Source organism: Megachile rotundata, chromosome 12 (assembly GCF_050947335.1).
Source record: "Megachile rotundata isolate GNS110a chromosome 12, iyMegRotu1, whole genome shotgun sequence".
Lineage (NCBI taxonomy): Eukaryota > Metazoa > Arthropoda > Insecta > Hymenoptera > Megachilidae > Megachile > Megachile rotundata.
Genome location: NC_134994.1, coordinates 6,511,860 through 6,527,679, shown reverse-complemented (window position 1 = coordinate 6,527,679; position 15,820 = coordinate 6,511,860). Strand labels below are relative to the sequence as shown.

Genomic DNA, 15,820 nt, shown 5'->3' with positions numbered 1-15,820 from the left:
TATCGTTTCTGTTATTCTGTTACGATATTATTAGAGAATCTGGGAATTTTGGGGTGTGGGGACTTTTCGCGTGAGAGGATTTAGGGATTTGGGATTATAGAAATTTTTAATTTTGATAAATTGGAGGGTTGGAGATTTGGAGGATTAGCGATTTGGGGATTTAGTTGAAAATTAGGGAAATTGGGGATTAAGGTATTTACATGTTGGGGAATTAAGGAATTTTGGGATGTGGAGACTTGGGAATTTTCGCTGTAGAAGATTTAGGGATTTTAGAAATTTTGAACGTTGGTAAATTTGGAGATTTGGGAACTTGATAATTTAGGGATTTAGGTAGCTGGAAATTAGGGAATTAGGGGATTTAGATAATTGGAAATTAGGGGATTTGGGAATTGGGGAATTTAAAAACTTAAAAATTTGCAAATTGAAGAATTTGGTAATTTGAGAATGTGGAGATTTGAAAACATGAAAATTTGAAAATTTGAAAATTTGAAAATTTGAAAACTTGAAAACTTGAAAACTTGAAAATTTGAAAACTTGAAAATTTGAAAATTTGAAAATTTGAAAATTTGAAAATTTGAAAATTTGGAGACTTGAGGTTTTAGAACTTTGAGACTTTGATAACGAAGATTTGAAAATATTGAAGAATGAAGATCTTGAAAATTAAAGAATTTTGGAATTTAGGAATTGTGGTATTTGGAAATTTAGTATAAATATACATTACATATGAAATGAATTAATATGTATCAACATACATATGTGTACATAAATATATATGAATACATGAAAATCCATGCACACGTATATACGCATTGCATACATTGTCCACATGAAGCGTGTGAACATCGCTGCGCTTTTACCCATTCGTGTTCCGTCATTTACGCAAATTAACCTTCGTCAATTAAAATTGTCCGAAATGTTTGTCAAAAGATAAATAAAAACTAGGCAATCATGACAGGAGAACATAACTTGGTTTTACCATTTTACTCTTCAATATTCTGCCATTTTCCAAGATAGAACCCTTCACCTTAAAAATTATCCAAGATTTTGCAGATACATTTTGTAATTAACGCAGAACATAAAATGTATTATACAAGACGCTACAAACAAACTTTCAAGTAAGATATAAAATATTATATAAATTAAAATAAAATATAGTTCCCATAGAATATTTTTCTATCTCAAGTAAATGAAATCGTTTATAAGCGAATGTTCACATTATTAATTGACATCATAACAGCTTGCAGATTCTAATAAAATGAACAAAGATGCAAATGATAGCAGGGAAATTTCTGTAACTAATTATTGTTCATTGAGCTTTGTTTAAAAATTAAACAATCATGGACCAATACTTAACGACGTATAAAAAGGACTTCATCTGGCCTTCGACCAGGATAAGACACGCGCAATCTGTGCTTCGTGAGACAGACTCTTGTCTATGTAACGACACGCGTTCTCGCGAGCTAAAAGTTATTAATCTCTGCGGAGATGAACAGGATTGGAGCAGAATCGGTCCCATGGGGCGTCTTTTAGACCCCAAATTGTACCCCGCGAAAACTGGACCGTATCCAGAAACTGAGGCGACGAAATTCGATCAACCGGACGCGTATATGAGAAAGGTAAAACAAAGGTTTACAACAAACGTTCGTGTTATTTTTGTTATAAAAACACTGCTTTCAGTTGGAAGAAAAACACCCTAATCTCTATGGAATTCTACAGAGTACACCTATGGAAGAGATAATCAAACGCGTGGACGACGATCGATTGAGGACTACTTACCAGATGGACTTTTCGGAGACGGGTACATTGGAGTTTTAATTTTAGTAAATTTTTAGCGAAATCGTCTGAAATTTTTGGGAGTCTTGATGATATTGATTTTGTAAACTTTTGAACTGGTCAATGATGAACTTTAAGTATTGGAATTTCTAGATAACAATATTTCTGAAGCTTTAAATTTTTACACCAGAGAGTTTTAAATTTTCATCTTTTCAGACTTACAAATTCGTAAACTTTTAGATTCAACAATTTCGAAATTTTTGGATTCTTAAATCACCAAATTCTTAAATTACCAAAATTCCTAAATTTCCAAATTCCCAAATTCTTAAACTCTTAAACGCTTAAACTCTGAAATTCTGAAATTCTGCAATTCTGAAATTCTGCAATTCTGCAATTCTGCAATACTGCAATTCTGCAATTCTGCAATTCTGCAATTCTACAATTCTTCAATTCTTCAATTCTGCAATTCTGCAATTCTGCAATTCTGCAATTCTGCAATTCTGCAATTCTGCAATTCTGCAATTCTGCAATTCTGCAATTCTGCAATTCTGCAATTCTGCAATTCTGCAATTCTGCAATTCTGCAATTCTGCAATTCTGCAATTCTGCAATTCTGCAATTCTGCAATTCTGCAATTCTGCAATTCTGCAATTCTGCAATTCTGCAATTCTGCAATTCTGCAATTCTGCCATTTTGCAATTCTGCAATTCTGCAATTTTGCAATTTTGCAATTTTGCAATTTTGCAATTCTGCAATTCTGCAATTCTGCAATTCTGCAATTCTGCAATTCTGCAATTCTGCAATTCTGCAATACTGCAATTCTGCAATTCTGCAATTCTGCAATTCTTCAATTCTGCAATTCTGCAATTCTGCAATTCTGCAATTCTGCAATTCTGCAATTCTGCAATTCTGCAATTCTGCAATTCTGCAATTCTGCAATTCTGCAATTCTGCAATTCTGCAATTCTGCAATTCTGCAATTCTGCAATTCTGCAATTCTGCAATTCTGCCATTTTGCAATTTTGCAATTTTGCAATTTTGCAATTTTGCAATTTTGCAATTTTGCAATTTTGCAATTCTGCAATTTTGCAATTCTGCAATTCTGCAATTCTGCAATTCTGCAATTCTGCAATTCTGCAATTCTGCAATTCTGCAATACTGCAATTCTGCAATTCTGCAATTCTGCAATTCTGCAATTCTTCAATTCTGCAATTCTGCAATTCTGCAATTCTGCAATTCTGCAATTCTGCAATTCTGCAATTCTGCAATTCTGCAATTCTGCAATTCTGCAATTCTGCAATTCTGCAATTCTGCAATTCTGCAATTCTGCAATTCTGCAATTCTGCAATTCTGCAATTCTGCAATTCTGCAATTCTGCAATTCTGCAATTCTGCAATTCTGCAATTCTGCCATTTTGCAATTTTGCAATTTTGCAATTTTGCAATTTTGCAATTTTGCAATTTTGCAATTTTGCAATTCTGCAATTCTGCAATTCTGCAATTCTGCAATTCTGAAATTATCAAATTATCAAATTATCAAATTATCAAATTATCAAATTATCAAATTATCAAATTATCAAATCATCAAATTATCAAATCATCAAATTATTAAATTATTAAATTATTAAATTAACTATCAAATTGCTAGATTCCCAACTTAAATTATTAAATTTAAGTAATTAAATATTAATTAAGTTAAGTAATTAAATATTAATTACTTAAATTATCAAATTGCTAGATTCCCAAATTCCTAGGTTTCTAAACTGTATATCCCCAAATCCCTAGGTCCCAAGATAGCTAGATCCAAAAGTCCCTAGATTCCCGAATTCCCATATTCCTAAATCCCTAGTTCCCAAGATAGCTAGATCCAAAAGTCCCTAGATTCCCGAATTCCCATATTCCTAAATCCCTAGTTCCCAAGATAACTAGATCCAAAAGTCCCTAGATTACCAAATTTCTATATTTCCAAATCTCTAGTTTCCAAGATACCTAGATCCCCAAATATCTAGATCCAAAAATTCCTAGTTCCAAAAATCCTTAAGTCTAAAAATCCCTAGTTCCAAAAAATCACAAAATCCCTAGATCACAAAATCCCTAGATTCAAAAATCCTTGGATCCCTAAATCCCTGGATTAAAAATTCTTTAGATTCAATTATTCCTAGACTCAAAAATCTGTATATAAATTGTACTCTAAATAGTAATGTAGTAATACTCATTACTTACCAGTAACTCTCTTGCATTCATAAAAAATAACGTGATGTACCTTGAAATTTTCCCCATTTCCCATTTCTTCATATCTTAAAATAATACCCCGAACTTCAACCTCATAATTTAAGCACATTTAACTTTTAAAATAATATTTCTTCGAATATAATATTGCAATCATTCACAGCTGCCAGATACGTGGATGAATCACCTGCGAAACAGTGTGTTTCTGTTGAACGACCTGATAAACTGGACTGTCAACCATCAACCCGAGATCGACTGAAACGTGGACACAGCAAAGATCAAAGCGACAGAAAGAAAAAATCTAGAAGAAAAGATGACGAGGATTCGCAAGAAACGCGATTACCTCCTTGGCGATCGGAATATCAGGATGGCATCAGTAAAGTAGGTGACGCCATCATGAAAGCGAGAATCCATCACAGAAAACAAATGGGACCAAGCTGGGCGATGTCCGTTTTATAAAGAAATTTTGTCAATTTTCTGTATCGAATAAAATTCTCTTAACCCTTAGCAGTCACACTTCATCAAACTGGGACGTTTAAGAGCCACTAAAAATGTTTCTTACAAAGCTACTCAATATTTTCACTTGAAAAAAATTATAAATAACCTTTGAAAGTTGTTTTAACATATTTCACATCTGATTGAAATAAATTTAAACGTTGAATATAAAAAGAAATTCAGGAGAGTGAAATTGAAAAAATGACGGTTTTCGCAGAAAAATTCAAAACCTTAGATTTTAATATAAAGAACTGAAGTTTTAGCTGAACACTTTTAAAACGGATTGAGGAGAAAATATGTGGATTTCAAAAAAGGTGTTCTCAGAATATAAAGTGGCTAAAATTGAAACTAAATTAGCTGGGGTTGTTTCATACCTCAGGAGTATTAAAATAAATCATATAACACTTTCGGTGCAATGATTTAATAAAAGGAAATGGGAACATGCGAGCTAATAAATTGTACAAGTTTCTTGAAGGAACACTGCACGGATATTGGAACCTGTCAGTTATGTTTAACCCTGGTACAATCCTTTAATATTGAATTAAAAGTTTATTATCTGGCTTCGTATGACGTATCAAGAACTGTTATAAATATCTTTTTAAAGGTACTTAGATATACTTGAAGTGAAGACTGTAGTTGGATTAACATCGATCAAATATTATAGAAATAAAGTATTCTGGTTCTATGTTGGGTTACAGTATCAATTTTATTTCTGTAATGGAAAATATTCTTTATTCAAAATGATATAATAGTTGGTGTTTCAGAAAGAGACAACAGCATGAAAGTTAATATTAATAAATGTACAATAAATATATTAATCGATAAAATTAGTAATAATTGAATTTTTAAAAATGGAATATGTGGCGCCATCTCTCCGGCGAACAGGGTGAACTACACACTTTTGAAACTGCAATTTCGTTAGTTCCGTCATGCTACCGCTAGATGGCGCTCCGTGTATGGTTTTCAATTCAATTAATATTGATTTCATTACCTTAATTCACTTTGATATGCTTCAAATTACATAAAAATACCAGACTAATTGTCTTGAGAATGTTTTTTAACTTTACCAAACTATTATCAAGTTTAAAAAAATTATATGCTAATTAGGGTTTTCTTATGTGCTGCCATCTAGTGATATAAGGTGGGAACTAATCAAACTACAGTTTGATATGTGTGTAGTTCACACTGTTCGCCGGAGAGATGGCGCCACATGTTCCAATAAAAAATTAATTATTGCTAAATTTATTAATTAATATGCAATATATTTATTAATACTCATTTTTATGCTGTTATCTATTTTAACTTTACCAAACCATTATCAATTTTAAATAATTCTTACACGAATGAGGTTTCTTTCTTATGAGCTGCTATGTATCTAGTTTCCTAAAATAAAAAGTTTCACATTTTATTATAAGTTTTGCAAATCTACTAGATTTGGATGAATGTAGAGTTTATAATATACATTTACTACATACATAATTGTAATATACGTAATATATATTTGCTTGATCCATGCACGTTGAACGTACGATTCTTGAAACACCAAATGATGCACCTAACGATTGCACATATCTTCAGTCTAAAACATTTTTATAAAAGAATGTGAATAAATGAACCAATAATTTAATACTAAATCGTAGCTATTAGCTCGACATCGTTTTCTATTTTTCGTGAAAAATATTTAGAAAACGATATCGATTACCAGATCACACCACGAGGAGGTTGCTACGAAAGTGACCCACCCTAACTCCAAATCCCTACCACCCTCCATTTGCAACTACCTCATTTATCAGAAGGATAAATGAGTTCTGACTCTACTTAGCTCATAGGCTCGCATATACAAGTTCTTTACCACAATCCAGTAAAGAACTTGTATCAAACACACAAACACACATACATTAACTTAATACTAATCGCATGGGATCCCACATACGCACGCTTAACTTATTCTAAACGCCGCACGGTACCTCTCATTCTAAAATTGCACTCAAATAATCTATGACGAATTCAAAAAGCAAAGGGAAATAAGAAAGTTAGAAGCATTTTCTACTAAAAGGAAAGAAAGTTAGAAGAACTTTCTACTAAAAGGAAAGAAAGTTAGAAGAACTTTCTGACAAAAAGAAAAGAAAGTTAGAAGAACTTTCTGTCAAAAAAGGGGAACAGTATTTTTCGCCAAGTGAACCTTGCTTTCCATGGGTCAAAGGGTAGTCCATAGTGGCTTACGTGAACCACGACGGCAAAGATGAACCGAAGATACCTTTGGTAAGAACGAGTGATACACCCCAATTGGCGGAGGGTTCCCATTTCCCCCAGCGCTTTCGCGTCTAACTACAGAGAGGATACCCAGACCGTGATGCCCCTTGGCAGAATGGCGGCGGGTCGGGGAGGCACATCAGAGTGTGAGAGGTGCCAACCGCGATCCGCCCCGCCGGGCAAAGAATATCACTCGCGCTACACCGGCACTTGCAGCTCACCTCTACCGCGTGTTCACAGCGCTATGAACCCCCAATGATCCACTTGGGCGCAGAACGATTGACAAAAAATAAGTGGGTATACTACAAGCTAACGCGTACAAAGTTTGAGAATTGAGAAGATGAGTGCAATTTAGAATGAGAGGTACTTACAAGGACCCACCCGCCCTGCCCACGAGCACACTTAACATAAAACTAACGCACGCATGAAATTAACTTAAAACTAGCGCACGCATCCCTCGATGATCCCACGATGATCCCTCGATGATCGATGTCTCCAAAGATAAACTATTCATTACCTGTAAAATAAATAGGTGTGACAATAAAAAAAGGAAACAGAAAAGGAAATGCAAGATTATCTAGTTAAAATAAAAACCTGAAACATCTGAATGAAATTTTGACAAACAAGAATTATTAACACAAAAATCTGAGACGTCTCAATGAAATTAAAAGAAACAAGAATCGGTAAAGTAGAACCCTGAAACATACAAATACAATTGAGGCACATATGAATAAATAAATCACTTGCATAAAATAAAAACCTGAAACCTACAAAAATGATTAAACCCTAAATGTGCCTTTTGTTCTAAAATTGCACTTGTATAACTTATAACTTTGTAGAGAAAAGGAGTAAGGAAGAAAGTTAGAAGAACTTTCTTTTAAGTTTTGTGCAATTGACAATGAAAATGGCTAGTACTACAATCTAATATGTAACAAGTTAAATAATATTTATAAAGATAAGTGCAAGTTAGAAAAAAAGGCACAATATGCGCAGGCTTTTCGCCACAAATTGTGACGAAAAACCTGCGCCCGAGCCCACCCTTCCTCCCACAAGCTCGGAATAAATGTAAAACTAATACACTCAACAGAACTTACTACGAATTAAAACCTAAAACATACAAAAATAATTAAGACATATATCAAACATTAAAAATTACTTATATAAAATAAAAACCTGTAACATACAAAGATAATTAGACAAACATGAAACATTGAAAATTACTTACTTGAAATTAAAACCTGAAACATTCGAAAGTTTATTAACATAGAAATTTCAGAACAGAGAATAATAACTTACCAAAAATTAAATTCTGAAACAGACATAACTTTATTAACACATTAAGTTGTGGAAGGAGGAGGAAAATTTTTCTTCATTTTATACAAGAATTTCAAAAAATACGAAACGCAATGAAAATTGCGGATTTGAGGAAACGACAGAACTTAGCAATGAAGAAACACTAATACAAACAAAAATTTATAAAGACAGAAATTTGAGAAAAGAGAGCATTAACTTACCAAAATCCGAAACATACAAAATTTTATTATTCTATAAAATTGTACGAGAAGAAGTGAAACAACCCTATCGAGAAACAGAAAACACAATGACAATTACGAAATTAAGATCAATCAACAATAAAACAATTTATTCAAAATCAATTCTTGAAACAGAGAAAAATAATTAACACATCAAAATCGGGGAAATTAAAATCGCGAAGGGGTATACAAATCTCGAAACTCGAAATAAAATCGCGAAGGGATATAAAAATCTCGAATCTCAAAATTTAATCGCGAGGGGATACAAAAATCTTTAATTTCGTACTGTAATCGCGAAGGGATGCAAAAATCTTTAATTTCGTACTGTAATCGCGAGGGATGCAAAAATCTTTAATCTCGAAATTTAATTGGGCGGGCATAAAAATCTCGAATCGCGAAGTTATGCAAAAATCTGTTGGTAGTATAATCTATCCAGGCTACCGAATGCATAAGTTGGTAGGAATGTAAAATGCGAACGTCTTTTGTTTTAATCCGTGCTTCCTGTCGTGTTCGGCTACCGACGATGCACGCGCAACGTGCACCAGCGCGCCTTCAATTATAGTGACATCCTTACATTTAATAAACATTATATATATTAAATATTAACAAGCGTTAAACTCTGTCAAAATCTAATCTCGAAATTTAATTGGGAGGGCATAAAAATCGCGGGTGGCTTTGCTCGTAAAAATTCGAGCAAAACGATACAGTTTGTATCGTTCAAAAAAATACATGTAAAACACAAGAAAATAATAGCGAGCATAGTGACAAAATGACTGTCCATCCTAAGATGGACAGCCATTGATAGTTCCCCTCTTCTTTGGCAATTTTGCCGGGGCTCTTCGGCATATAGCCTCTTCTCTCTTCGGCAAAGCCTCACAAATATCACTCGCGAAATTTTACGGTAACTCGGACATTCTTAGTTTTCACACTTACATAAATTTTCATTTTGCTATCAATCTCCATAAAAAGATAGCAGGCAATTTTATAGAAATAAAATTGCAATACTATCCATTTATTTCGATCAATAACAAAATCGAAATTTTATATAAGTTAGTTTGGTAAAAAGAAAAATGATTCAAAATAAAAAGATATACGACCAGCGATTCTCAGAATGCGCTGTCCGTAAAAGAATGTCTGAGCATAATATTTTATTTCACTTCACTTCACTTCACTTTATACTTCATTTTTGCAGTCGGATCTAGAACCCGACTGCGACTTACAAACTAAAAGGCCTGGCCTGAACGAACAATCGAGTTTTAGAGAATATTAAATAAATTCATATTTAATATTTTTCTCTTCTCGATTTTTCGTAAACCCCCCAGATGCAAGCATCTCACGTGTGAGAGAGGAGGACAGAGAAACGTGAAAGCTTGCTCTGGCCCTACCTACTTAAAACTAACTCATTCACACCAGAAGTAAGCTACCTGCCTGCCTATCGCTATATTTAAAAAATTGCAAAGTCCACTCTCACAAAAACTCACTCCACGGTTCTCACACATACCACCCGGGTGCAAAAAAGCCTAATCCTAGGGAGTACGTCCCGGGACGTCTCCGACACCCGAGTTCAATACTACATTCACACTCTAAGTTCATACCTTCTTTGCTGAAATCGATCGACAATCGACAGTGAACTTAACATATTTCGTTTTCATACTCCTTCGAATATTCAATGTAATATGCACATGTAATAATTTTAACTAATCATACAATTTTCTAACTTCTTTAATTTATATAATTTTCAAATGACTCGACTTGCATTTTGTATGCATTTTCGAAAAGAATTATACAAAATTTAAAAAATAAATCTATAGTTTAATCGACACAAGGTCCACGACCTAACCACACACACACGTGTAACTTGTGTCGATAATTCACTGTCAATTTGTCGATCGCCAAAACATCTTAAAACTAAACCGTGTCCACCTGCCCTAACTCATGCGAGTAGCATCTAAGCAGGCGCATGAGTATAGAGCATAAAAATGAACACGGCCACATGTATTTTGACCTACCAGTTTTCTTCATGTGTGCTGAAAATCCTGAGCTAAAAAACATCATTAGAAACATGCTAATAAAGTGTCTTCCAGCAAAAATTGACTCTAACTTTAAAAAATGTTCAAAATGGAAAATGGAAGATCACTTTGCAAAAATTTAAGTATATCGGTAGTTTCATTTTTAACAGATTTATGATATCAAAGTAAATTTCTAAATGACTCAAACATTCGTAAATAACTTTGATATCGAAATCTGTTTCTCGCGAAACTTTCTTGTACATATTCATTTTTAAAATTTTCACGCATACGTAAAAATTGAAAGTGACTCTATAACTTTATAAATGTGACTCGATAACTACTGTGAAATCGGAGGGTCATCCGACTTCTATGTACTAATTTTAATTTCAAATTGAAAAGAAGTTAAAACGCGATGTACAAGAAAACCCTGACCTGAGCTAATAAATGAAATAAACAGTTTGTACGAATTTTGCACGATCGTACAGTCGTGGTCACTATGCTCACTCAAATAATAAAAATACAACCAGTTCCCGTGTCGTTTCGGACCATTCGTCCTACGACATGATGGGAACCGGAGGAACCGTAAAGCATGCGACTCACCGATCGTTGACTTGCATCACTGCGATCGATTAACTGGCTGCTTGGTTGATTGACTGCTTGGCTGCTTGATTGATTGATTAAATGATTGAATGATTGAATGATTGGCTACTTGGTTGATTGGCTGCTTTCGTCAGATTTGGATTTGACTTGCCCGTGAAGTTGGAGTGGCCTTCTGTAATCATAAAAGGAACACAACGATTAATTAACTGTGTATCGATTTGCATTTTGATTAATATGCAGAAGTACAATAACTACATTACAGAATTCGGTTATTTTGCAAATGTTTATCAATAGTAACATCGTGAAATATTGTAAAATATTTGAAAATGTATATCAAAACACTTGAGCAATTACTTAGAGAACATGTTAAAACGTTTGCAAAAATATAACGGAATACATAGGTAACCACACCCTAAAACATACTAAACATTCACAAAAATTTGTAAAACGCGTAGACAACGACACCACAAAACCCAGTAAAATATTTGAAAGATAATGGTAAAACACTTGTATATCAACACTACAAAATACACTAATATATTCGTATATACATGCACAATTATTAATTAAAACGTTTAAAAAATTCGTAAAATCACGTAGGTAATAACACCACAAAACCCAGTAAAATATTTGGAAAATAACAGTAAAACACTTGTATAAGTACACCACAAAACCCAGTAAAATATTTGAAAAATAACGGTAAAACACACTAATATATTCGTATACACATGCACAATTATTAATTAAAACGTTTAAAAAATTCGTAAAATGACGTAGGTAATAACACCACAAAACCCAGTAAATTATTTGAAAAATAACGGTAAAACAATTGTACAACTACATTGTAAACTACACTAAGCACTTGCATAAGCATGTCAAAACACGTAGGTAACCACACCATTAAAAACTCAATAAATGTTCACAAAAATTTGTAAAAACACGTAGGTAATAACACCATAAAACCCAGTAAAATATTTAAAAAATAATTAAAAAACACTTGTATAATACTATAAAACACACTAACGTATTCGTATACACATGCACAATCATAAATTAAAACACTCTGGTAAACACTTTGATATATGAGGAACCACACCATAAATCGTATTAATACACCCCCGTATTTAATAAAAAATATTTATTAAAGCACACTAAACAGTAGTACTAGTACACTAGGTACACTAATATATCCGTATATGCAAGCAAGAAACACACTGGTAAAATCACTGACACTTGTAGAATCACACCATAAAATTTGTTAATACACCCCCATATTTATTAAAAAATATTTGTTAAAGCACACTAAACACTAGTAGTAGCACAGTAGGTAACACAGGAACAATCACAATATCGGTAAAGTAAACCCTTGACTCGTACCGATAAGTGTTGACAGGGCCGATCCGACCTCCTCGACTTTAGAAACACGACTGAACACGTTTAACCTCTTCAAGTGTAAAAGCTATTGGTAGTTTACAGTAGCCAAATAGACATCATATAATCCACCAATAGATCAAATTCAAGTGTAAGAGTGATTGGTAATTTACAGTAGCCAATCAGCTATCATTTAATCCTCCAATAGCGGGCAATGACGTCATTCGTCCTGTATTTGTAATATCGACATTTTTTATTAAAATTTTTAATTTTTTAATTGTTTATTTAACAAATTATTATTGCAAATATTAAAATTAATTATTTTTATTAACTTTTACACGTGTATTGGTTATAACATTTTTTTTTCATTATTACATTTTTATGTGATATTTAAAGATAATTATAAATTATATATTCTTTTAAATTTTTCAGTAAATGTTCGTTAAATTACTATTGTTTGCGTTGAAATTCATGTTTCTTTTTCAATTTTTACCCGTTTTTCTGTCACATTTTTTTTATATATACGCAAACATATTCTATGTAATTTGTTCGTGTTTCATTTATGTATGCATCCTGTTTATTGTTTCAAATAACAAATATCTACCAGTATTTTGAATTTTAATTTCATTCAGTGTTCCATGATGTCAAATCGGTTCAAATATTATAATTCTGGAATCCTTCTTTACCTAAAGATGCAATTTCGGTAAAAAATCGACTGCAGGTAACTGTTATAAATTTTGATATAAGTAACATAAAATTGCATTGTGTATGCAATCTAGACTACATGTCATTCATGCCAAAAGTAAAATCACTTGAAGTTATGCACACAGATCAGTTCCTTCGTCCGTAATATGAACGGTTAAATCATGTCAAAGTAAAAGGATTACAGTACAACAAATCCTGTGTAATAATGTGTAAAACGTTATTTATTTTCGCACAACGTTTTTTTAGGAAAATAAATTAAAATGGCGACTATATCGCCAGGTCGTATTCATGGCAAAGTATCAGACGAGTAAATTACCTTATTTATCCTCTTATACCAATGTGTAGTTTCGAGTACTATTTTATGTTTTTGAATTATTTTTGGACGAAAGATGGCCATCGAGACCTGTGGACAATCGAAGAAAAACCTTGAACCATACAACTACCGTTTCCGGAAACAATTGGACGAAGGAAACCCCTAACCGATATGCCAAGTTGAACGATTATCAACAGGATTGCGCCGTTGAACGCGATGACAAGTTTCCGGGAGAGAGAAGTTCCGAGGAAACGGTCGTCGAAGAGGGCGCTGTTAGAAACACCGTACGATTTCTTTTTCGGTCTAAAATAAGCTGATGTTTTACCATTTTGATGACCGTACAATTTTTACATTTTAATTCGTGCGATTATATGTCGGAGAAGGGGATCGGACATGATAGCGTAAAACTCCTTTTTTTTTTTCTTTTTTTTTTTTATTGAAAAAAACTGAATCGTTACAGCGTTCTGTTTTGATACGACTGTACGCTTGAAGGGTAAACCTCGACTGACCGCCGTCGCGTTCTCTCGGCGCTTATCGCGTTCTCTCGTCCCTTATCGCGTATAATCCGGCATGAATGAATTTACCCCGTGTTGATCTCCTTGGGCGCGCTCTCGCTCCACAACACTGGTGCGCTCCGTCTTCGACATATATTATATCGTTTTTGAATGTTACTGATAAAATTTAATATATTTCAGTATACTACTACACACTCATTGCGCATTATACGTACCACGCAAAGTTACTGATCTCTAAATTGCAATTAGTATTGGACAGAATAGATGAATGAATTATTTGCAAGAGATCACGGAGTTTTACATTAATTTTTTACATTTCTATCTAGATAATGTGGTAGATCATAAACATTCTTTATCAAGTCATTTCTTAATATTTCTGTATTTACTTTTAAATACCAAAATTAAATATGGACCACTGTGCATTAAAATGACTAGAAAAATTAATACAACAGATAATTAAAATATTATCAAATAGATAAAAGTAGAAATGTAAATATATGAAATGCGTAAGCAATTTTAGAAACTAAAATTAAGCTTGTACTTAATTTTTGCAAATAATTGGTAACTTTGACGACTGTAAAAATTATTTCATCATATTTGTAGCAATAACCCATAGCCATCATTCTATGCAAAATTTATTCACATAATTTTGCTTTTAGTTACACAATTATCCGGATGAAACGATTTACGTGAACGTGGTTCCGAAACACAACAACGCAGCTCTTCGCGAAAAACTACAACCATACAACGACCATCCGGAGTTCAACATGCCCGAGGCAGTACTGGCGATGCAACGATTGCAGAAGTTAAAAGAACTGCAAATGAAACGAGACATCACCGAGAGATATTACTCGCAGGAGATTAAACGATTAATTGGCGAATATTATCTCGGTGCTAAAGCAACTTCACCCATGAGGCCACCCGATAAGTTGCAGAGCTCCAGCTTTCAACCTTATTCTGAAAATCGATTTAAAAACGTATCCAAAGTATTGCAGAAAAGAGTAAATACATTTTGGAATTTTTTACATTATTCAAACAATCATTTAAAATTATATTCTTAAATGTTTCACTTAAAATCATAAAAGTTTGTACACTTAAATAATTCATTTAAAATTATGCACCTTTTGCTTAGCTATTGGTAAAATGACTTAAATTGAACATCTAAATTTTCATGGCTATTAGAAATACAGAAAAATATCTGACATGATCTTTTATGCTTTCAGGGCGTACAGTATAATAAAAGATTCTGAAACCATGTAAGCCCTCTTTATTTATTTTTCCTACTTTCAATAACAGAGTTAGATGTTCAACTTAAGACACCCTGTATGTTAACTAATGTTTTTCAAAGAAAAATTATTATTGATCTTCGTTTACATTTACAAAGGACAAAACTTTGTAGAAAGAATTTATTTTTTATTATTAGCATATTATTAATTAAAACGAGTACTTAATTCAAACGTGTTTCTCAGAATTTAGAACCGTGTGGCACAATGACAACAATCACGCGACTGAACTGTGGCTGCGTGCAAGAGACAACTAGGCCAATTTTCACGACACCAAGAGGTCGCGTACAAAGGAAGAACTGTAGTCAATCGCAGAAAGAGGTGCTTTTGAAACTAACCTCGTCGAATCCTCAAGAGCGTTTCTTTTCGTCGCTGGAGGAATCGCATAAGGATAGATGTCAAGTGAAATCGAAAAAAAGAATACCCATCGATCCCCGAATGTACATGAAGGGCGGTGACCAAGAGTTCGAAGCGGAACACGCGAAAAGAAATGAGCCACAAGAATCGGAAACGATCGGTCGCGTTTCGAGGACCGTCTCTCCCCACCGGAAATTCAGCGATACCTCCGCAACTTCTATTTAAGAATCGAATTTGTAATAATTTGTACGTTCATTAAGGGCAATATATATTCGTTCATTAATGGCAATAAATGGTCGTTGATTATCGATACATTGATTTCGTTGTACAGTCATGAAATTATCGATCAAAGGCGATGTGAACTTCAAAGTGATCAATTTTAGAGATG

General features: G+C 33.3%; 2 protein-coding genes across 3 annotated transcripts; both read left to right on the top strand.

The window, feature by feature from the left end:
• Positions 1-764: 764 nt before the first annotated feature.
• On the top strand, positions 765-4,506 carry LOC100883577 (uncharacterized). Of its 2 annotated transcripts, none has more exons than XM_012279700.2 (4): positions 765-1,115; positions 1,238-1,616; positions 1,717-1,798; positions 4,163-4,506. In XM_012279700.2, the coding sequence occupies exons 2-4, from the start codon at positions 1,338-1,340 to the stop codon at positions 4,456-4,458; spliced, it is 657 nt and encodes a 218-aa protein (XP_012135090.1). In that variant the 5' UTR covers positions 765-1,115; positions 1,238-1,337; the 3' UTR covers positions 4,459-4,506. The 2 variants fall into 2 exon arrangements, with proteins under 2 accessions (XP_012135090.1, XP_003700904.1); XM_003700856.3 differs by having other exon boundaries at positions 768-1,115; positions 1,678-1,798.
• An 8,563-nt stretch (positions 4,507-13,069) lies between these two features.
• Positions 13,070-15,800, top strand: LOC100883464 (uncharacterized). Its single transcript, XM_012279692.2, has 4 exons — positions 13,070-13,271; positions 13,354-13,561; positions 14,452-14,793; positions 15,262-15,800. The coding sequence occupies exons 1-4, from the start codon at positions 13,225-13,227 to the stop codon at positions 15,655-15,657; spliced, it is 993 nt and encodes a 330-aa protein (XP_012135082.2). The 5' UTR covers positions 13,070-13,224; the 3' UTR covers positions 15,658-15,800.
• Positions 15,801-15,820: the final 20 nt, after the last annotated feature.

Bases quoted from the DNA above. Each gene is read 5' to 3' on its own strand.
- LOC100883577 (XM_003700856.3), top strand. From the start codon at position 1,338: ATGGACCAATACTTAACGACGTATAAAAAGGACTTCATCTGGCCTTCG. The intron at 1,617-1,677 runs GTAAAACAAAGG...CACTGCTTTCAG, and splicing joins CGGACGCGTATATGAGAAAG to TTGGAAGAAAAACACCCTAA. The intron at 1,799-4,162 runs GTACATTGGAGT...AATCATTCACAG, and splicing joins GATGGACTTTTCGGAGACGG to CTGCCAGATACGTGGATGAA.
- LOC100883464 (XM_012279692.2), top strand. From the start codon at position 13,225: ATGGCGACTATATCGCCAGGTCGTATTCATGGCAAAGTATCAGACGA. The intron at 13,272-13,353 runs GTAAATTACCTT...TTTGGACGAAAG, and splicing joins CATGGCAAAGTATCAGACGA to ATGGCCATCGAGACCTGTGG. The intron at 14,794-15,261 runs GTAAATACATTT...CGTGTTTCTCAG, and splicing joins CCAAAGTATTGCAGAAAAGA to AATTTAGAACCGTGTGGCAC.